At 44.9% G+C, this 22,409-nt stretch overlaps 1 protein-coding gene across 4 annotated transcripts; it reads right to left on the reverse strand.

The window, feature by feature from the left end:
• Positions 1 to 8,412: 8,412 nt before the first annotated feature.
• On the reverse strand, positions 8,413 to 20,851 carry dcun1d4 (DCN1, defective in cullin neddylation 1, domain containing 4). Of its 4 annotated transcripts, none has more exons than XM_083671862.1 (11): positions 20,787 to 20,851; positions 18,867 to 18,937; positions 16,311 to 16,350; positions 14,917 to 15,004; positions 14,731 to 14,819; positions 14,115 to 14,185; positions 13,668 to 13,759; positions 13,185 to 13,293; positions 11,530 to 11,634; positions 11,215 to 11,317; positions 8,413 to 10,996 (listed from the first exon to the last, which is right to left on the reverse strand). In XM_083671862.1, the coding sequence occupies exons 1-11, from the start codon at positions 20,803 to 20,805 to the stop codon at positions 10,941 to 10,943; spliced, it is 843 nt and encodes a 280-aa protein (XP_083527988.1). In that variant the 5' UTR covers positions 20,806 to 20,851; the 3' UTR covers positions 8,413 to 10,940. The 4 variants fall into 4 exon arrangements, with proteins under 4 accessions (XP_083527988.1, XP_083527989.1, XP_083527991.1 ...); XM_083671863.1 differs by lacking the exon at positions 20,787 to 20,851 and adding an exon at positions 19,784 to 19,919; XM_083671865.1 differs by lacking the exons at positions 18,867 to 18,937; positions 20,787 to 20,851 and having other exon boundaries at positions 16,227 to 16,328.
• Positions 20,852 to 22,409: the final 1,558 nt, after the last annotated feature.

A 22,409-nucleotide genomic window follows, 5' to 3' on the forward strand; every position in this document is an offset into this window, starting at 1 on the left:
ATGGTTCCTTTCGTAGGTGAGCAACATGCGTGTTGTGGCTTTATTTTGGTGTGTATATGTATGTGTATGTATAGTATAACTTACAGTACATCTGTGCTCACTAAATATACAATTTCAACAATTTGCGTTGATAGTGTCTTATAGTGTCCATATGGACTGTGCACTATGAATAAACTCATCAAAATCAAATCATATACAGTATGTTCTTATGTGGGGTATATCAGTGTTTTGTAGGTGCGTCTGTAGGTATAACAGTGTTGCTGAGTGTAGCATATATATTGTCTGTCTTGTATATACACTGTGTTCAGCCCTAATGTTAAAGTTAATACATTTTCTTTGATGTTGATGCTGCTATTTGGTCATTGTAGTAGTTAGCATACGCTAACTGTTCTATCTATGGACGCAGGGCTGTTTGTGATGGCAGTGTCACAGTGGATGATCTGGGCTACAGTGCTGTTCCTCCTCCTCACCCACGGGGCCCAGTCCTCTCCCAGTCCGCCTGCTTGTCCTGTGCCCTGCCTGTGTCAGAGAGGACCTCTTTTAAACTGCTCCTCCACTGGCCTCTCCTTGGCCCCCTCACGCCTCCCAGGCTCAGTCACTGACCTAGACCTGTCTCACAACCTCCTCAACTCTCTAACCCACCAGCGGCCAAGTCAGGGGCTACAGAGACTATGGCTTGGAAACAACAGCATCACACACCTGTCTCTCTGTGTGGAGAGGAGGGGCTGGAGGAATCGGAGCAGACGGAGGTGTGTATCCTGGGCACCAGGCCTACAGCTGCTATCTGCTGAGAGGAACCAGCTAGAGCAACTCCCTAAGGGTGAGTCACACACACACACACACACACACACACACACACACACACACACAGGCACGCACCCATGCACACACACACACATCATAAACACACATACTGTATGCACTGATGCACACAAACACACACTTTCACTCTTACACATTTTAAACACAGAGGTATTTTCATCATTGTGTCATGAGAAACAGCTTACAGTATGTAGAGTATGCAGGAGGCAGGAATGGCCTCTCTTTGCTATAATTGCAGCTCTCCTTTTTATTAACAGGTGACCCTTCTAGCAAGTAAACACATACTTTACACACATACGCTCATATCAATTATTATCCTTTATCATTGGGACTTTGCTCTACCCGGAAATTATTAAACCTTCCCAGCCAATGACAAAATGCATTTAACAAATCATTTTACAATCTTCAGCCAATCACAGTGGCTGTTCACTGACATTCCAATGGCCCATAAGAGAGGTGTAAAAGTGCAATGATTGTGTTTTTTAAGGGGGACAAAATGCCTTAATCATCACTTGAGTTGAAAGTGTTTATCTTGTGCTTTGTTAAAATTCCATCAGAGGGCTTAAGTTCAAGAGTTTTATCACTGGTCTCTCTCTCTCTCTTTCTCACTGTCAGTGAGGACTAGCCTTGGCATTTGCTCTGTGAGCTCTGGAGACAGAGCTAGGCCTCTCCCCTCTGCTTGATATTCTGCTCACAGACTCCCAGCTCTTCTCTAACGGTGCCCAGCCTGGCCCACAATGCCGCACTTCAGCTCAGCAGTCTCAGGGCCAGTGAAAAGAGCCTCCTCTCAGCAGGAGAGACTAAAGTGATTGAAGTATTATCGACAGCTTAGAAAATCTTCAGCAACAACCAGTCATAAACAGTACGTGTATTTGCAAACCAAGTGATTCATTTACACTCCAGGCCAGAGACAAAATGGTTATGATTGAATAAAACAGATATTCCAAGTTCCCCACCAGATCCTTGTCAATAAGTCAAACAGTATGAGACAATGAGCAGCCCTCAGGTATTGTCTCGTATGGCATTCCTGTTGAAAAACACCACAGTTTCACAATGTTATCACATACAGAGCACAGTGTATCTATGTCTATGTACACTGTGTTGTCTGTCATCGGGTCAGAGCTGATGGTAGTAGATATTGGAGGCTCATTGTAATTGGGTTAGAGTTAGGGTTTGATATCATAATTACAATGAGCCCGTCCTCAGATGTCTCTCCACAGTTCTCCCCTGGCTGAGGGAGGTAAACAACACAGTAGGAGTAGAGCAGCCAAGGTGTTGCTGTGGCGACCCAAGCAGGACAGATATAGACATGTAAAGACAGGTACTCCTTCATCATCTCAAGTTCGTCTGCTTGTCCTTGTAATCGCTCTGGGAGGAATGTCAAGCTGCCCAAGCAAGCACAGTACAAATAGGAGCAGGTTACCTCTGTCCTCATAGTCACTGACCTCATAGTTAACGTCCTCTGTGTGTTTACATTCGATTCACACAGACATCACTATAGTAATGTTCCTCTAAGGTTTGGACAACACTGTTAAACATTTTTTAAAAAGGCTGTCTCTGTGGGACACCCTTCAAGGAACCCTTTTACAGTAAGTTTCACAGAGAGTTCAACATGGAACCCAAAAGGGTTCTAAATGGAACCTAAAAGGGTTCTCCCACAGAGACAGCTGATGTATATGTGTACGTTTGTGGTGTCATGCAGGTTTGGGAGGCAGTGAGTTCCTGCAGGTGCTGCAGCTCTCCTACAACCAGATCTCTGCCCTGCGACCAGGGGAGCTGAGCCACTGCACCCACCTGAGAGAGCTCCACCTCCAACAGAACCGCATCACCAGCCTCCACCCACAGGCCCTCAAGGACCTGCCGGAGCTCAGGGTAACTTTACACATAGAAAGTAGAACCACCACGTCATACCACCTGATTTATTATCCTGTCCCCAGCTTTTGTAACAGAAAGCAAAACAAACATCTTATCTTATCTAACTCGATACTTACCTAAGCTCAAAAGTACTGTTCATGCTTGTTCATTTAGATTTGTTTTATTGACATACAGTAAGCAAACTATTCTCTAATTGAAAAAAAAACACTATCCTATTGATTTTTGGGATAATCCAGAAATATCCCCAAAATAAATAGGATAGTGTTATGATTTACAACCAAATAACAGATTTGTATTTGTTTTGTCCTCCTACAAGGTCCTGGATCTGAGCTTCAACCTGTTAACCTCCATCGCCCCATCATCCTACCTCTCACTGCGTAACCTGAAGGGCCTGGTGGACCTGAGAGAGAACAAGTGGAGGTGTGACTGCAGTATGAGGAGCCTAAGGAGGTGGATGGCCTACGACAGAGACAGGGACAGGGTCCAGCAGACCTGGAGGGTGGTGTGTGCGTCCCCCTCTGCCCTCTCAGGAAGGGATCTCTCCCACATGGAGGACGATGACCTGACCTGCTCCACTGCTGAGACCAGGACAGGGCTCCACCGGGAGGTGACCGTGAAAGAGGGGGCAGAGATTACGCTGCCCTGCGGCTCTCCACAGCAAGGTAAAACAGACAGTGAACTGTATCATTTACTTGTATTAGACAACAGTCGTAAACTTTGTATCTGTGTGTTGGGTTAGGGTTAGGGTTAGAATATATTGTAATAAGGCAAGACAAAATATGATATTTTGATTAAAATTGTTTCATGTGTGGTGAATACAGTGGTAGCCGAAACAATCACAGATTTTAATCATGCATAGACCAATAACAGTGTCAATTTCTGTATTTCTTCTAGATTCAACATGGTGGACACCGAATGGTCACGTTTCTGTGAGTCGGGCAGGACTACTGATCAGAGACATCACAGAGCAGGACACAGGGCTGTATGTGTGTGTCTCTGGGCCAGGTGAGGTGTCTGTATTTGACCTGCACATCCGCAAGACCGGCGAAAACCTCATGACACGGATGAAAACCAGAGGCACCAGGAGCTTACGAGGGGAGGTGGAGAAGCAACAGTTAGGCAGCCCTCAGAGGGACAGTCAGGGGACGAACCTGGGCTCTTTGGGCCTCCAAAGGACAAACCAGAAAACGCAGTCTGACCTGGTCCTGGCTGTCTGTCTGTCTGTCCTCATCACCTTCCTCGTAGCATTTATTCTCGGTGCTCTGGCCCGGCCTCTCCTTAACACCTGCTGGAGGAAGCACCATGGAGAGCGAAGCTCTTCCCCAGCCCACTCTGTCTCCTCCTCCACAGGGCAGAGGCCATATGACAACAATGGGTATTCAGATGGGGAGGAGCCAGACGGATTAGAGAGAAACATGGAAAGGAGAGTGACATTCAGCCATCCTTCCCAGACTAGTGTGGCGTACTATGATACCGTGGCAAGTGAAAAACAGGACAACCTCCAGGGAGATGTTGTGGTGGTGCAACCAGGAGCGATGTATGAGAACATTCAACACCAGTCTGAAGAACGGGACTCATTCAGTGACAACAGCTCACAACATGACCGAGAGGACACTCAGAGTGGAGACAAAGACATCTCAGATGTTTCTCTGACTGAGCCACAAGGGGGCACTGCCACCCACCCAGCGCATACCCGCAGCATGGAGTTTGAACCCATCCCTGATCTTGATGAGACGGAAGACAGAAGAAGACGCTTTTCTGAGTCTTCACACTCTGACCAGGAGGGGAATACACCCCATAATAACCCCTGGGAGCCTCAGTCCCCCCAGCAGGTAGAAGATACCCTCCAGCGGTTAGATTTCCCTACGGTCAATCCAGTTGAATTGCCACAAATCACCATCTCCACAGGAGGGATTCCTGGATTTTCCTCTGAGCCCTTTGCTGACTGGAAACCAAACATGACAGATGTAAACCAGATGGACCCTGAGCTGTGGAACGACAGTGGGGACAGTTTTGAGTTTGCTGAGTCCATCCAAGGTGAATCAGCAAGGTCCAGCAGTAAGAATCTCTCTGGTTCAATTCATCATCCTCCTCCCTCAGATGCATTGGAACAGTCTGACAGGTCCAGCTCCAGTAGCTCAATTGACAGTGAACCTACAGAATATATAGTGAACCCAGAGACAAAGGGCATGGGGAATGTTCTGCATACACATGACAGCACCTTAGAGCCTGCTATTGTGAACCCCTATCTCGGACAGGATGTCAGCATTGATCAGCCACACTATGGTGAAGACCTAGTCAGACCCTATGATTCATCACATCCCAGTGACATTGGCTATCAAGTTCCACCTCTCAGTCCAATAGACACACGCATCAATGTTTCTCTCCCTCTGGTTGTCCAGGCCAGTCAGACAGCTCTGTCTGATACAACAGGAATACCACCACCCTCTCATTCAGCCTCTTCTAGCAGTGAAAGTGAGGATGAGACTGGAGATCATAAAAAAGATTATGAAGCTAAGGTCCCAGATTTCACAACCAAGGATTCGTCTTTCAGATATCCTACAGACATCAACGTTTCTCTTGCTCCAAGGAAAGCTCTCAATATGAACATTGACAACTCAGACAGTAGTACAGACACGGTGGAGTGGAGGGCCAGAGCAGAAGAGAGCAGCAGATCCATCCCAGAAGCAGATCTTCCACCTGAGGCCAAGTGGGCTGGCCTGGACCTAGGTGTTCCCCGCCTCCAGAAGCGTCTGGTTGTAGATGTCCAGCCCAGTCAGACCGCTCCGCCTGGTATCCCACGGACACCATCACTCTCTGATCACTCTTCCTCCAGCAGTGAAAGTGAGGATGAGATGAAAGGGCATTCAGTGAAACTAGAGAGACAGGGGAATGAAGCTGTAGTCCCAGATGTCACAACTAAGGATTCGTCTTTCAGATATCCTACAGACATCAAAGCTTCTCTCGCTCCAAGGAGAGCTCTCAATATCAACATTGACAACTCAGACAGTAGTACAGACACGGTGGAGTGGAGGGCCAGAGCAGAAGAGAGCAGCAGACCCATCCCAGAAGCAGATCTTCGACCTGAGGCCAGGTGGGCTGGCCTGGACCTAGGTGTCCCCCGCCTCCAGAAGCGTCTGATTGTAGATGTCCAGCCCAGTCAAACCGCTCCGCCTGATATCCCACGGAGACCATCACTCTCTTATCACTCTTCCTCCAGCAGTGAAAGTGAGGATGAGATGAAAGGGCATTCAGTGAAACTAGAGAGACAGGGGAATGAAGCTGTAGTCCCAGATGTCACAACTAAGGATTTGTCTTTCAGATATCCTACAGACATCAAAGCTTCTCTCGCTCCAAGGAGAGCTCTCAATATCAACATTGACAACTCAGACAGTAGTACAGACACGGTGGAGTGGAGGGCCAGAGCAGAAGAGAGCAGCAGACCCATCCCAGAAGCAGATCTTCGACCTGAGGCCAGGTGGGCTGGCCTGGACCTAGGTGTCCCCCGCCTCCAGAAGCGTCTGATTGTAGAAGCTGTAGTCCCAGATGTCACAACTAAGGATTCGTCTTTCAGATATCCTACAGACATCAAAGCTTCTCTCGCTCCAAGGAGAGCTCTCAATATCAACATTGACAACTCAGACAGTAGTACAGACACGGTGGAGAATAGGGCTACCATAGACTACAACAGCCCCACATCAGAAGCAGACTTAGACCCTAAGGCAAGATGGGCTGGCTTGGGTCTAGGTGTTCCCCGCCTCCAGAAACGTCTGGTTGTGCAACCCCCTCAAACAGCTCCACCTGATATCCCACAAACACCGCCACCCTCAGATTCATCCTCTTCCAGCAGTGAAAGTGGGGATGAGACTAGAGACCACACAGTGAAACTAGAGAGAGAGCAGGATGAAGCGAAGATCCCAGATGTCACAACCAAAGACTCGTCTTTCAGATATCCTACAGACATCAATGTCTCTCTCGCTCCAAGGAGAGCTCTCAATATCAGTTCAATCAATGCAAACACAGCCAGCAACACAAATGAGGTGGAGAATAGGGCTAGCGTAGACTACAGCAGCCCCACATCAGAACCAGTCATAGAGCCTGAGACAAGGTGGGCTGGCCTGGGTCTAGGTATCCCCCGCTTCAGGAAACATCAGTTTCTCCAGCCCCCTCAAACAGCTCCAACTGATATCCCACAAACACCACCACCCTTGGATTCGTCCTCTTCCAGCAGTGAAAGTGAGGATGAGACTAGAGACAGCACAGTGAAACTAGAGAGAGAGGAACTCAAGGTCAAACATGTAACACACAGTCCTGCAGATACACACATTCCTGTTTCTTTCGCTCCAAGGAGAGCTCTCAACATAAAATTTGACAACTCAGCCAGCAGTACAGATGAGGTGGAGGTGAGGGCCAGAGCAAAGGACAGCAGGGGGGCCAGGCCAGGGCAGGGGGGTCTGAACGTACAATGGTCAGAGTACGAGGAGAGAGGCTTCGTGGAAGAAACCAAGCCCCTTGCCCAGCTGTCATTGCCCAAAACATCACTCCTGTTCTCCACTCTCTCAGAGGGGGGGGTGAAGGCTGGAGAGTCTCCACTCCATATCCCCCGAAACAGGAGCCGCCTGGCTGTGGATATTCAGCCCCCTCAGCCAGCTCCACCTGATGTCCCAGGAACACCACCACCTTCCCCAGATGGGCAAGAAGCGGCCGCAGGGTCTTCATGGAGGCCTTCACAGGACTTCATAAGCAAGGTACTGCAGAGGAAGAGGGTCATGGGTGGATTTGGCCACTCTCCCCAGTCATCCATTTCCAGAAGGGATGAAGGAGAGAGGAGCGCCACCCTTATGGGGTTAATGGGCGTCCCTACCCCGTACCATACAGCTCACCAGTACCAGAGTGTTACCTCAGAAACCATCACGACTACGACTACACAGAGTGATGAAAACACATCCATGCAGATCTCTGGCAGGGATGGCGCTGACTATAGTGACCTAAACATGACCTTGTCCAGCATAACAACAGCCTCCAAGAGCCTCCATTTTGAGATTAACAAGGGAGGCAGTGAAGCATAAGAGCAGCATCTGAAGATGTTTCTCTTGAATAAAAAAGTAAATACACTGCTAAACATTGACAAGAGACAACACTGAGGTCAGACATTGCTATGGGATCAGTTTAAATCTTTATTTGACTACAGAATGATAGCGTGCTTACATCATTGTAAATAAAATAAAGAGTATATAAGAGTTTATGTTCTAAAACCAAACATGTTTCTCCTAATGAAAAGTGAAGTCTGAGGGATTATGGTGGTGGGAGCATTCACTGTCTGTCTTTCTCACTGAACAGTTTTTATTTGTATTCCTTTGGCTCATTTCACACCCACCCAGTCTATCTTCAGACTCTCTCCTACTTTCTTTTGCTACAAAGATAGCCAACTCCTTGGCCAATTGATCATTATGTCTAAAATATAAACCTAAACAAATAAATAAATAAAAGATGAAAAAAGGAGGCCCATACTGTGTTTGTGAAATGTTTGTCTCTGTTGATCTATGGACACCTAGATATGCAAGGTGCACAGGGCACAAGACAAAATGAGACAAATGCATTGATAAAGAAAATACATAAGCAGTCCATAACATGACTCTATGAAGATCAGGATGAAGATCACAGAATGAATGTGTAAAGTAAGGAAGGAAGATCTAGCAAAAATGAGAGACGACGTCAAGTTAATAAACCCCTTTATATATGTATAGAGATAGGTTACAGTGAAAACAGACATATACACACATACATACTGTACATACATATATACAGTCAGGACGTCTATCCTCCTGCATTATCAATGTAGAATAGCATCTGAATTAGTCTTTATACAAGTGATTAGTGAGCAGTCCAGCAACTAACTCCATCTCCTACCAAAACCTAAAATACCCAAATACATTGATGACTGATGTTTATGGACCACTGATAAGTGAAAGGTATCATGTGCTCTCTTATTGATTAAACTTATTTATTTACCTTTCAAATTGTTCAGACTCCATTGGGTTTTATCAATCAATGATCGGTATTATACCGTATACCATGTGACCTGCTACCACTCACACCACAGGGTCAAAACCGGACACAAAACATGGTGACCTCTTTTCGTTAGTTTCCATGTCCATTTTTGTGAGGTGCTCTGACAGTGTGGTCGAATCCCAATCTGACTTCTTCTCTCTTTTTTACTTGATATTTACTCCCAAAGGTTTAGCTCAAGTCTGTAGCCCATGTGTTGTGTTATGAGAGCGTGTGTGGTAAGGGTCGGGGGGGTAAATGCAGGAGGGAACTCCTCTTCCGCAAATGAGGTTACAGGTGTGTTTCAGGTCTGACTATATACACACGATCATGGTTTCATCGAGAATTAAGACAACATGATCGAGGATATCAAATGAAGCACAAAAAACACGCACAAATTCCTGTACAAAAAAACAAAACAACTAAAGTTTGAAAAAAAAAAAAAAATCTCATCCATTCACAAATGGCTCTGACGGAGCATGCATGCACATTTTCAACTCATGACAATTCAGCGTCACATCACAGCCAGAGACAAAGGTTTATACATTGTTGTTACAAGAACATTTTTACGCTAGGCAAAAAGAACAGCATAGCATTATTACAGGGTTCCTGCTGACCCTTCATTGTCCATGGTATTGTTTGTTTGTTTGGACCTCTAGGTTGAAACATGGCCACACATGCTGCTGGGAACCTCACTATCTAGTACAGCCTACATAACCTAGCCCTGACCGGGCCGGGAGTCTCCCATATAAGCCTTTAACACTGTCAGTACTGGGGGGGGAGAGAGAGAGGCCACTTAGCCATAAGAGACAACAGAATCAGTGGACTAAGGAAGACAAGACATATGCCACATATCAAGATAAAATAGAGCATTCTATTTTAACTCGCTACTTAGGCCCAACAGTCTAGATCCATCCTGAATTAATCCCTGACCACTGAGTGTGTGTGTGCGTGTGTATGTGTTCTGTGTGTGTGTATGTGTGCTTATGTGTGTGCGTGCATGTCTGATTGTATGTGCATTGAGCAAGTAAAGTGACTTCCATATATTTTTGAGGCACAAAAATACTCTTCCAAAGCACACAGGCGCTATAAGAAGAGTTGGTAATAAGCAGCACTGCTGATTAGTCCTGTGGTGTGAGGTCTACTGAAGCCTTCACAGGGGCTAGGTATCTGTAGCGGAGGCTAGTGTGATAGTCAAGAGTAGAGGGGGGGGGGGGGGGGGGGGGTGTGGGGTGGAAACAGGCTCAAAAGTCACTGGCACGACTTTGACAGACCCTGCTCAAAACAGTACTTGTAAGTCTTTAAATGACTATAGGTGCGCTTGATTTTTCTTGCCCAGCACTATGGAACCAATGGAAATCATGGCAAAAGTGTAAACCCCACCCACCCAGTGCGCTAAGCAAACAAAATCATGTGGACCCAAGGTATTTTGGAGGAGTAGAACTACTAATTTTGACCCGGGTCTGCAATTTAATCATAGTAAACTGTACAGGTTTCATGAACCTGCACTCAAGCCATTTGACACAGTGTGCTTCTTCAAGAACTCCAATTCAACTCAAAAGGGCATTCATGATGAGTACTGTAGTAGATTATAAAGACAAGCACAGATCAAGTTCAATGCACAGATTTACAATACTGAAATGTGCCCATGTCAAAATTACCTTGTTTAAGACTAAGACCGACCATTCTCCTTAGAGGAGCAAAGGGTTTTAAGTGCGGATCTCTCTCAAACACACACACACACACACAGACACACACCTATTTTGCCCACATCACCCACCCACTCATGATAACATGTTATCCTAACACACACAGCAATATGACACATCACAGTGAGGGGGCGCAGCGCCACAGAGGCACGCCATGTGCTTACCCACAATGCAACATGGGGTAGGAAACGTTGCCTGGAGGGAGAGTCGCTGTCTCCATGGTAACCATCAGTGACCCACAACAACCCAATCACGTGGGTCGCTTTGCACCCAGGCTGGGACACTACTTCCCCCACGCCGAATCACTCCACACCACCAGGAAGCTCCCACTTGTCATCGCTGACATGCACCTTCTTTCCTGTTTCATATTGTTTATTTGTTTGTTGTTGTTTCTCATAGCCGTTGTTGTCATCATCGTCGTTGTTGTTGTTGTTGTTGTTGTTTCATCAAGTCGTTTAGTCGGCGTTTGTTGCGGCATGCTTGCTGCTATGACATCTCTCTTTCTTTGTACCATTCCACAAACTCATCCAACAAAACTGGCCCTGAAAGGAAAGTAAGTAAAAAATGTTGCGTATTAATGTGCATGTGTGTGTGTGTGTGTAACTATCAGAGAGAGAGAGAGAGAGAGAGAGAGAGAGAGAGAGAGAGAGAGACATACATACACACATAGAGAGAGAGAGAGAGTGAGTGTGTGTGTGTGTGTGCGTGCGTGTGTATGTATGTGTGTGTGTATGCATGCATGTGTTGGGCGGTCACTCACAGGCTCCATCCTCATCGTAGTTAGTGAGGTCCAGGTTGATCGTCCTGCTGAACTCCAGAACATTGCACCACTGGTCTTTATTTATGACCTTATACTTGGATTGCTGTAAAGACAGAGGGGCTCTCAGCACATGATAGTGTAGACACACATACACACACACATACACACACACACACACACACACACACACACACACACACACACACACACACACACACACACACACACACACACACACACACACACACACACACACACACACACACACCTCCTTCATTATAACAAGCTGAAGATGTCTACAGTCGCACTCCATACCTCTAGAAACTGATTAAAGACAGGAAACAGTGGCCACGTTTTCCCCAGGAGAAGCCCAAGCATACACTTCGCCGTGTTTAAGTCCAAACTCCTCTGGTCCTTTTCCTGCACATCAACACATACAGAGACGTCTCTGAGGTTAGAGTCAGGAGTGTAGTCTGACTCCATAGAAACATAGTGTCCTGGTTGATCCACATGTATTCTATAGCCTGGAACCAGACACAATTTTTGCTCCATTTCACTTGAATTAATTTCACTGTCTCTGTTGAAAACGTTTGAGCCCACATCATTAAAGTAGGGGCGTTGTTCAAGTTATTTAATTTGGGAGTGATCGGATCACTTTAAATCAATCCAAATTGGATGAAAAACTTTGCTGGTGATTCAATTTGCCCTTTGGCTATGTGGGTTATTTGGTCAGCGCAGTCGCCTGCCCCAAGTTTCTGATTAGACCAAGAAGCTGATTAGATCTGTTCTTTTCTACGTGGTGCCTCTCTATAGGAGGGCTTCCAGGAGGATCATCAGTGAAATTAAATCCAGTGTGCTAACGTTGTGGCTTAGCCATAACGCACCCCAACATGAAGCACATAGCAATTACCCCCCCCCCCCCCCCCGCCAACATGAAGCACATAGCAAATACCCCCCCCCCCCAAACATGAAGCACATAGCCGTTACCCCCCCCCCCCCAACATGAAGCACATAGCCGTTACCCCCCCCCCCCCCCAACATGAAGCACATAGCCGTTACCCCCCCCCCCCCCAACATGAAGCACATAGCCATTACCCCCCCCCCCCAACATGAAGCACATAGCCATTACCCCCCCCCCCAACATGAAGCACATAGCCGTTACCCCCCCCCCCCCCCAACATGAAGCACATAGCCATTACCCCCCCCCCCCCAACATGAAGCACATAGCCATTACCCCCCCCCCCCCCAACATGAAGCACATAGCCATTACCCCAGAGCCCCCTCTATCCTCTCGTCTCCCTGGCCCGTTTCCTACCGTCAAAATAATTGTCAAGGATGCGATACAAGATAATAAAGAAATGAAACCAATTGAAATTCTGTGTGGTTCCAAGCTACTAGTTGTGAATATTGTGACTCCTACGATGCCATTTATGAGAATCCAACAGACTAAGATCGGAGACCCAGTATCCTATGCATGGGTGTCAAATACGGTATGGTATTTATTGATCTCAGTGACTCCAATCAATATATTTTCATTTACTTTAAAAGCACATTTGCTTGTTGAATTGCTTTCAGAAGAACATGCCTCTCGCATTGACATCAATCTAAGTCTGGCTGTGTAAATAAAATGAGATTTAGCCGTACTCCGATAAGAGCTTCAGCCATGCAAGGAAAATCAACAAGTTTATCATCTCAACGCGCTGAAAACTTGTGAGCTGGAGTGGAGAATGGCACAGCAATGTTTCCTTTCTTATATCAATGTGACTTATTACATACTTCTATCTATTTCTGGAAATAAAGCCTTGTTATTGATCAATTCATCGATTAGAAAAATGCATGCCCTCTATCTTAAGAAATATGTAAAATGACAAAATACAAAACAATCCAAAAGTAAAAACTGTCAATGCACAAACACAACGAGAGGGATCTGATATGTACATATTTGCCGGTTCCGGCTTCGCCTCACTCACCCGAGCAAAGTCGAAGGCATATCTGTAAATGAGCTTAAAATTGGTGGCGTCGTTTAGGACCGACCTCAGGTAGTCAAGGGAGTTCCTCAGCCTCTCTGTGGAGTCACACCTGGCAACCAGAAAGCACTTTAGAAACACACTTCTTCTGTTCCCATATCCACACTAGCATACGACAGATTGCTTCATTCTAAGTGGTATACTAGTGTGATACTGAAACAAAACACGCGCACGCGCACACACACACACACACACACACAGACAGACAGACACAGAGAGAGAGAGAGAGAGAGAGACACACACACACACACACACACACACACACACACACACACACACACACACACACACACACGGTCTGGGGGGTCAGAGCTGTTTTGACCCTTGCACAGCTAGAAATGATAATAAACTGGAGGTACAGACACAAAAACATAGCCTACAGTAAGTAATCACACATACACAGACACAGACAGAGCTGAGACTCACTGCAGGGACCCCATTCCTTTTAGCCATTCCTGCAGGGTGAAGTAGCCCATACTCTGGGCATCCAGCTTCCAGGCCAAAACCAGCATCACCACCTGGACACAAACAGCACACATTCCACACATTAGAATAACCTCCATAGGTTGAGATCAGGGGAGGCTGATGGAGGGAGAAATCAGAGGACAGGCTCATTGTAATGCAAAAGAACGGAATAAGGAATGGTATCAAACACATATCAAAACACGTGTTTGATACCATTCCTCGTTCCATGAGCCCCCGTCCTCCGATTTCTCGCTCCATCCGCCTAAACCATGACTTGGTTCATCAATTTAGATCAATCAATTGCTCATTGTAACCCTAGAATAGGCGGTTGCCTACTACAGCTCAGAGTTGTCTCATCCCTGACAAACACAACACATGCACAAGTGAACAAGGTCCAAGAGTCCATACATTCTCTGGTTCCACTCCGATGTCTTCGCAGAACTTCTCCATGCCCTCTGGCCCGACGACATCATCACAACCTTTCAAAGACACACACACACACACACACACACTTTTCTCACAATCGGAATTTGAAATCACAATGCTCACTATTTATTTTGGACATTATATCAACCTGCCTTTGACACACACACACAAAGTTCATCTATGACCTCATCTTAGGCAGCAAGACGCATCATTCATGAAGCAACCGAGCTATTCCACTTTAGCTCACATTGCATTTCAAGCATTTCAAACACATGCACGATCTAAACCCTAATTCACACTACAGAGCCGAAATGAGCCGAGCTGAGCCGAGCTGGGCCGAGCTGGGCCGTGCTGGGCTGGCCTGGTTGCACATCCACCATAGTGGCTGAAACAGCACTGGAAAAGACAATGTGAAAGAAGAAAAATCTGAGCCAGCACAGTATGGTTTGGGTCGGCCCTGTAGAGTGTGAAGCCCCATAAGGTAAGAGATAGACTGTGCAGAGTGAGTGACTTGAAAACTAAAGAGGACTGCATATTCCAGTGTTGTGACGGTATATCAAACGTATACACACGGCTAATTCTAATGCTAATGTCTCACCTGCGTACTCATAGAACCACTCCAGACATCTCTTACTAGAGAAGGTCTCCTCCTCTCGGATTTGTGGTGTCTCGTGTTTTCTGAAAACACTGCAGTTGAAAAAATTTAAATAAAATAAAAAAAACACCATTTCAGACACAATCTACGAGAACAGCAGCATTTCACGACACCCTTGCAATCACTGACCTGTCCTGACGGCTCTTCTTGGCTGAGAGATCATCTCCTGCAGTGGGTCTCCTCTTTTTCCTTGGGGGCATGGCTCTCGAGCAGCAGGCTGAGAGAGAGAGAGAGAGAGAGAGAGAGAGAGACATACATTCACTTAACACTTTATTAGGAACACCTGTACACCTTCTCATTCATGCAGTTATCTAATCAGCCAATTGTGTGGCAGTAGCACAATGCATAAAATCCTACAGATACGGGCCAGCAGCTTCAGGTAATGTTCACATCAACCATCAGAATGGGGGGGAAAAAATGTGATCAGTGATTTTGACTGTGGCATGATTGTTGGTGCCAGGTGGGCTGGTTTGAGTATTTCTAAAACCGCTGATCTCCTGGGATTTTCACGCACAGTCTGTAGAGTTTACAATAAAGAAAAAACATCCACTGAGCGGCAGTTCTGCGGACGGAAACGTCTTGTGAATGAGAGAGGTCAACGGAGAATGGCCAGACTGGTTCGAGCTGACAGAAAGGCTACGGTAACTCAGATAACCACTCTGTACAATTGTGGTAAGCAGAAAAGCATCTCAGAATGCACAACGTGTCGAACCTTGAGGCGGATGGGCTACAACAGCAGAAGGCCACGTCGGGTTCCACTTCTGTCAGCCAAGAATAGAAATCTGAGGCTGCAGAGGGCACAGGCTCACCAAAACTGGACAGTTGAAGACTGGAAAAACGTAGCCTGGTCTGATGGATCTCGATTTCTGCTGAGACACACAGATGGTAGGGTCAGAATTTGGTGTGGGGAATGTTTTCTTGGCACACTTTGGGCCCATTAATACCTATCAATCATCGCTTGAATGCCACAGCCTATTTAAGTATTGTTCCTGACCATGTGCATCCCTTCATGGCCACAATTCACCCATCTTCTAATGGCCACTTCCAGCATGATAATGCACCATGTCACAAAGCAAAAGTATTCTTCAGTGGCCTTCCCAGTCACCGGATCGGAATCCAATAGAACATCTTTGGGATGTGGTAGAACGGGAGATTCACAGCTTGAAAGTACACCTGAAAAATCTGCAGGAATTGCGTGATGCAATCATGTAGTCATGGACCAGAATCTCAAAGGAATGTTGCCAACATCTTGTGGAATCAGTGCCACGAAAGAACTGAGGCTGTTTTGAGAGCAAAGGGAGGCCCTACCCAGTATTAGTATAGTGTTCCTAATAAAGTGGTCAGTGAGTGTATATACGTACACACCACTTAATCTAAGTGAGTACATGCCACAAAGAGTGTGTGTGTGTGTGTTAACATATGGTAACAACAATAGCTACCTAGGGGCTTCAATAGCACCTCAGCCTCAGTGACAATACTGTAAGTGGGCCTGCATTAGCAGAGGGGCGGGGGTCAGTCAGTACCTGTGGAGTGACTGTCCTGTCCAACGTCCTCGGTCAGGTTCTGATGGGAGATATAAACGGGCATTTTGTGAGGGAAATCACACATCTCAGACCAAGCCAGCACACATTCGCGCACACACACACACACTGTCAGCTACAGTATATTAACATACCAGTGAGCAATGAGAGGGTGTGTGGGGGAAGTATGCTAGCTTTAATTTTCACTAGCGTGTAACCTTTAGAGATGAAGTTATTTTAAAAAAGACAGAGAGAGAGAGGGGGGGGGGGGGGGGGGAGAGAGAGAGAGCCGAGAGGGGGAGGAGAGAGAGCTGAGAGGGGATGAGAGAGTTACACTTCTAGTAAGTGTCCAAACTATTTATACAAATTAATCCAAGCCATATAACTCAATAATAACCAAGGGACCATTTGCAGATACAGTGCAAGTAAACATCTCAAACCAAACCTGCATAGGTCTGTTTTTTTTAAACAAGCCCTACCTCTAGAAAGCTCTTGTAGCTTTGAAAGAATTGGCTGGGAGGCATTTTCACTGTATTGTTTATTCAGTCCCTTCAGATCTACTCAAGTGTTTAGGAGGTAGGGTTTTTTTTTTTTTTTTTGTGGTCAGGCCTCAGTCCCTCTCCCATTCTCAGCTGTCTCTGTGTGTGTGTGTGTCGTCACCCAATACTAGCCCTCCACCCACAAGCATTAAAGACCACCACTGACAACCTCATTAAGAGTCAATAATAACTAAGGACGGCATCAACTGTACAGTCCACAAAAAAATTAATCAAGGATACACTGCAGTCTACACTACTCTGCCCAGCCAGAACTGAACATCATTTAACATGTTGAACAGGAGGCTGGCTGGTAGACCTACAGTGCCCTCCATAAGTATTGGAAAGAGGAAGCATTTTGTTTTCTTTTAGCTCTATACTCCAACAGTTTGGATTTGAACAATTGCTGTGAGGTTAATGTCCCAGCTTTAATTCAGTGTTTTCTTTTTTCAGATTGGTTTCATCATTTAGACATTACAACGCTTTTTATACATTGTTGACTGTACAGTTGATATCATGTCCTCATTATTGACTCTTAATGAGGTTGTCAATGGCGGTCTTTAATGCTTAGTCCCCCTATTTCAGGGCACCAAACGTATCGGAAAATTGGCTTGACAGGTGTTTCTGGTCAGTCATTTGTGCAGACATAAGATAGCTATCAATGTCTAGTATTGATTCTAGGTTTTGCATTTGCCTTTGGAGTCTGCTATTGGTGTTTGTCAACATGAGGACCAAAGAGACGTCAATGAAAGTCAAGGAAGCCATTGTGAGGCTCAAATATCCGAAAAGATCTATCAGAAACATAGCCAAAACCTTAGACTGACTAAAATCAACAGTTTGTAACATCATTAAAAAAACGCACTGGTGAGCTCAGCAATCGCAAACCAGCTGATAGGCCAAGGAAGACTTCTACAGTGGATGACCGAAGAATGCTCAACATAACCCAAATAAACCCAAAACACCTGTCCCATACAGATCAGGAACACTCTCCAGGAGGTAGGTGTGAATCTGTCAGAGACTACCATCCGCAGAATATGTCCTGAAATATAGCTGAACTACAAAGGATTCACTGCAAGGTGCAAACCACTAGTTATCCTCAAAAAGGATATGGTCAGGTTACAGTTTGCTAAAAACTAAAAAGCCTGCAGAGGTCTGGACAGATAAGACAAATATTATAATGTGCCAGAGTGATTGCAAGAGGAAAGTTTGGAGAAAAAAGGATCTGCCCAATATTTACAACATACCAACATACCAATGTTATCTAAGTGCAACATACCTACCAACATCTGTGAAACATGGTGGAGGGGGTGCTATGGTTTGGGCATGTATAGCTGGCAGCTAGAACTGGCTAACTTGTCTTAATTGATTATGTAACTGCAGACAGCAGCAGCATCAAAATGTATTCTGAAGTGTACAGAAACATCTTGTCTGCTCGGGTACAATCAAATGCCTCCAAATTCATTGGATGGCGCTTCATCATATAATAAAACAATGACCCCAAACATACTGCCATAGCAACTAGGGAGTTTTTCAGGGCCAAAAAGCTGAAGGTTCTTGACTGGCCAAATCAATCATCTGATTGAAATCAAATTTCCTAATGATAAGATTTTAGGCAAAAATACCTCAAACAAACAACAACTGAAGATGGCTGCAGTACAGGTCTGGCAGAGAATCACTAGATAATATACCCAGTGTCTGTTGCGGGTCAATGGGTCGTAGACTTCAGGGAGTTATTGCATGCAAAGCATTGTTGACAAAATACTAAACATGAGTACTTTATTTGGACATTATATGAAAGTACAAAACATTTGTACTTTCTAAATGGTGAACCCAATCTGAAAAAAACAAAAAAACATGAAGCTGAGAATCTCTACTTTGACCCCATAGTAATCCATTCAATTCAAATCCAAACTGTTGGAGTATCAAGCTAAAAGAAGACAAAATGCTTCCTCTTTCCAATACTTATGGAGGGCACTGTATGTGGCATATCAGAGGAACATATATATGGACAACATGTATTTACCAGCCTGTGGAGGGTATGGTAGATGGTGTGGATGCTGGCCAGTGTAGACAAGTGGGAATTCAGTTGAAAATCTACACAGGGGAAGGGAAAAAGTGTAATTAATTCCAAATATAGCACTGTCCAGCGGTATGATTGCATGCACACACATATCTGTTGATCACAGAAAAGCCAACCTTGTAATGTCACAGGGAACTTTCATGCTAAATTTCATCACAATTTCCAGGGAATTTAGAATAAAATAATCTGCTGCCTGCTCTGCCTACACTGTGCTCCAATTGGTCAAATTTCCTATAAGCCAATAGAAATGAGAACTATGCATGTCAGGAGAACTGAAACTCCAGAGGTTCAGGCCAGGAAGGTGCAACCTCACAGAACCTTAAAATAGTATTCAATACTAAAACAGCAATGATCTTCTGTCTTGAAGGGAATTCAGCACAACATTGCATTTCAATTGTAAATGCTCTTAATGTTACATTCTCCTGAGTAAACCAGGGGGCATACTGACCTTGTGACCTACTGTAAACACAAATGACCAGGCAGGGACTAGAAAATGTTTGTCAATATATATTTGTTGTTTTACATCAAACAACGGTAACAGAAGCAGCCAAGGGAGCATTTTGTATTTCTTAATCAGTGGAATAGAAGTAGCATCATCATTATCCTCACTGACATCATCATATCAAAAACGTTGTCATTGTCACCAGCATATCAAAACATAAGCGGTTTTCATTGAGATTTTCGAATAATCGCAAGCATGATATCAATATGGGATTGATTAAATGATTTGATGCTGATATCATTTCCAGACTTGTGTTCATAACGCTACACAGTGGCCCACTCTACATAGCTTCAGATCTTCTACAGAGGGCTACGGCATTAAACAAGACATATGGACACAAGACTTTTTGATAACTCACTAATGCTGACTTGTGTCGGAGACTCTTATGTCATCTACTCATGTGTAGAGAGATGCCATATCCTACATTCGTCGCTTTTTCGTCTAAACGGGAGCGATCAACGACAGGCCGAACACCATCAGATAGCACTAGCTGCATACCGAAAATAGCAGTGCAGACGCACAACTTGCACCGAGTTTACAAAGTATCTGGAGAGTAGTTGGAGACATGGGCGCTGTAGTCCATTTCCTTGATCAGGGCTCTACACTCCTGAGCTATGGAATGTACATATGAACTACAATTCCCAGACCTAAAAAAATAAATAATTATTTCATTCAGCACCCCTCTGCTGAACTCACCCCAACTGATGAATGCATTTTATATTGTTACAAAAATGTGACATCGTATGGAATTGTATCATGCAAATGTCTCACAGACATCACAGAACATCTGATGTAGATCGGGCGTAATCATGCAACTCTGTTGGAGCAAGCATAGACGGATATTTTACACAACTGCGTCACAATTTTCATCCCCTGTAATTTTCCGCAGTTGCTTCGAAAACTGACCTATATAGATTTACACAACAATGTTACCTAAGTGCAACTTGCCATGCAGCTGCACCACGTTCAGATTCGTAATAAGATCACCACACTTGAATAATATGGTGGATATAAATATAACTGGAGGTATTCAACTGAAAAGTGGCCTTTGAAATGCTGCCTTTACATTGACTCGCATAACTCAACAAAAAGTGCGTGTCTTCAGCAATAACTGACAGTGCAGCATTCTTCCTTTGTTGTCGCCCCAAGACAACACTGGGAAATACAAAGAGAATGGCAATAGCAGCCAAATAGTCTGTACAGACATTCATGCGATCACATAACAGCTTGAACAATCACAGGATGATCTCAATCGAAAAGTAGACAGAGAGCTCCAATAGATCGGGCCGCGGTTATGCAAGTTTCCAATAAGCAAACATATCGTCGCTGTGCGTAAACATACACAAAAAGCCACTACTTACTTGCCGCATCAGAGTGCATTTTTATGAAACACACAACTGTCTGTGTGAAGTCCGCAGACCGGCCAGTGGGCGGGACATGTCAACAGAACCACGCCCACCGATGATTTAGGTGGACAACGACCGTAATGGTCACGCCCCTACTCCATCATGATAGGTTGACTAGGGTGTCATGTAATCAGGGTGGAGACAAAGACATAAGACCCTCCCTTAAAGGAACGTGACAGGTCAACGTTTTAAAGTAAGCCGTCCCATTGCCGTGCTTAATTGGTTAGAGAACTTACCTACATGTGTCAATCATCGGACTTTCCTCGTGCAAGCCTGAAAGCCAGCCCACGATGGAACTTGATTGGTTAGTTCCCTCATGAGGAACCTCCCACCTACACTTTCTCAATGGTGCACACCACCTTCAGTCATGTGCAACTGTTTGTTGTAAAATACGATTGGTTATTAAAAACGGTTTACTATACAGGGTGTGATTTTCGCTTATTTTTCTTATCTGAATCATATAATGATTTATTTTTTAATTAAGTTTAAAATGCTTATTTCCAAATGATTATTTCCAGTGTTGCAACATAGGCAATACATGTTGAGAGTAAACATCCATTGCCTTTGTAACATTTGTGTCTGTCTTTCAATTCAACCTTTTTGTTTATTATCTAAATACCAAAGTTAATGTACATTTCATAACCATTTCTTTAGAATCGTAGGTGCTATGATTTGCACATGATTCTGTACAAGAGCACTACATTATTCTGCTGGATGCAGATGGCCATGTCTAGTGGATGGTTTGGTTTGTGTGAGAGAATATTCTAGCCTACAGTATTATGTGATGTGTCACACAGAATAGCTTTGTGGTGTCTGTCACACCCCAGAGCAGCAGTGATTAACGAAGCATGCTCTGAAAACATCCTTCTCACTCAGAGAGTATTCAAGGAGACGGAGCACATAGAGCACTCAGTAAGCTGAGAGGTCAACATACAGAAGGAGGAGTGTCCGGACCTATGGGCAATTGGACAAATGTATTGTCATTTTGGCTTATGGGTTAGAATAGTAAAAGGACTGGCTGTAGTTATCAGCTGCAGACTTGATACTGCATTGCAGCCTTATCTAGTGCTGTGTGCAAAATTGGAAACTAGGTCCTGGGCTTGGGCTTCAGGATTGTTTGCTCGGAGTAAGATCTCTTCTGTGATATCAGTTGAGATGGCAAACATGGGTTTATGACATATCTTCACCTGGATAAGCTTCTCTGTTTCCTGTAAATAAAGATCCAGGGTCGATCAGCATCTCTTAGGTCAAGGACACTCTTAGAAAAAAGGGTTCCAAAAGGGTTATTTAGCTGTCCCTGTGGGAGAAACCTTTGAAGAACCCTTTTGGGTTCCATGTAGAAACCTTTTGGGTTCCGTTTAGAGCCTTCTGTGGAAATGGTTCTTCAAAGGCTTCTCCCACAAGGACAGCTTTAGAAGCCTGTATGGTGCTGTGCAATCATCAGGACCACAGGAGGGAATGGGTCAGATGAGGGATTTATGTCACAGGGAAGTTCAACAAATAGCCATAACATAGGAGTCACATATAAGTCATGTGATTCAGATTTGTGTTTGTTCTTTGAAGTATTTGTATCTAAGC

This window comes from Argentina silus (genome assembly GCF_951799395.1).
Source record: "Argentina silus genome assembly, chromosome: 6".
NCBI lineage: Eukaryota > Metazoa > Chordata > Actinopteri > Argentiniformes > Argentinidae > Argentina > Argentina silus.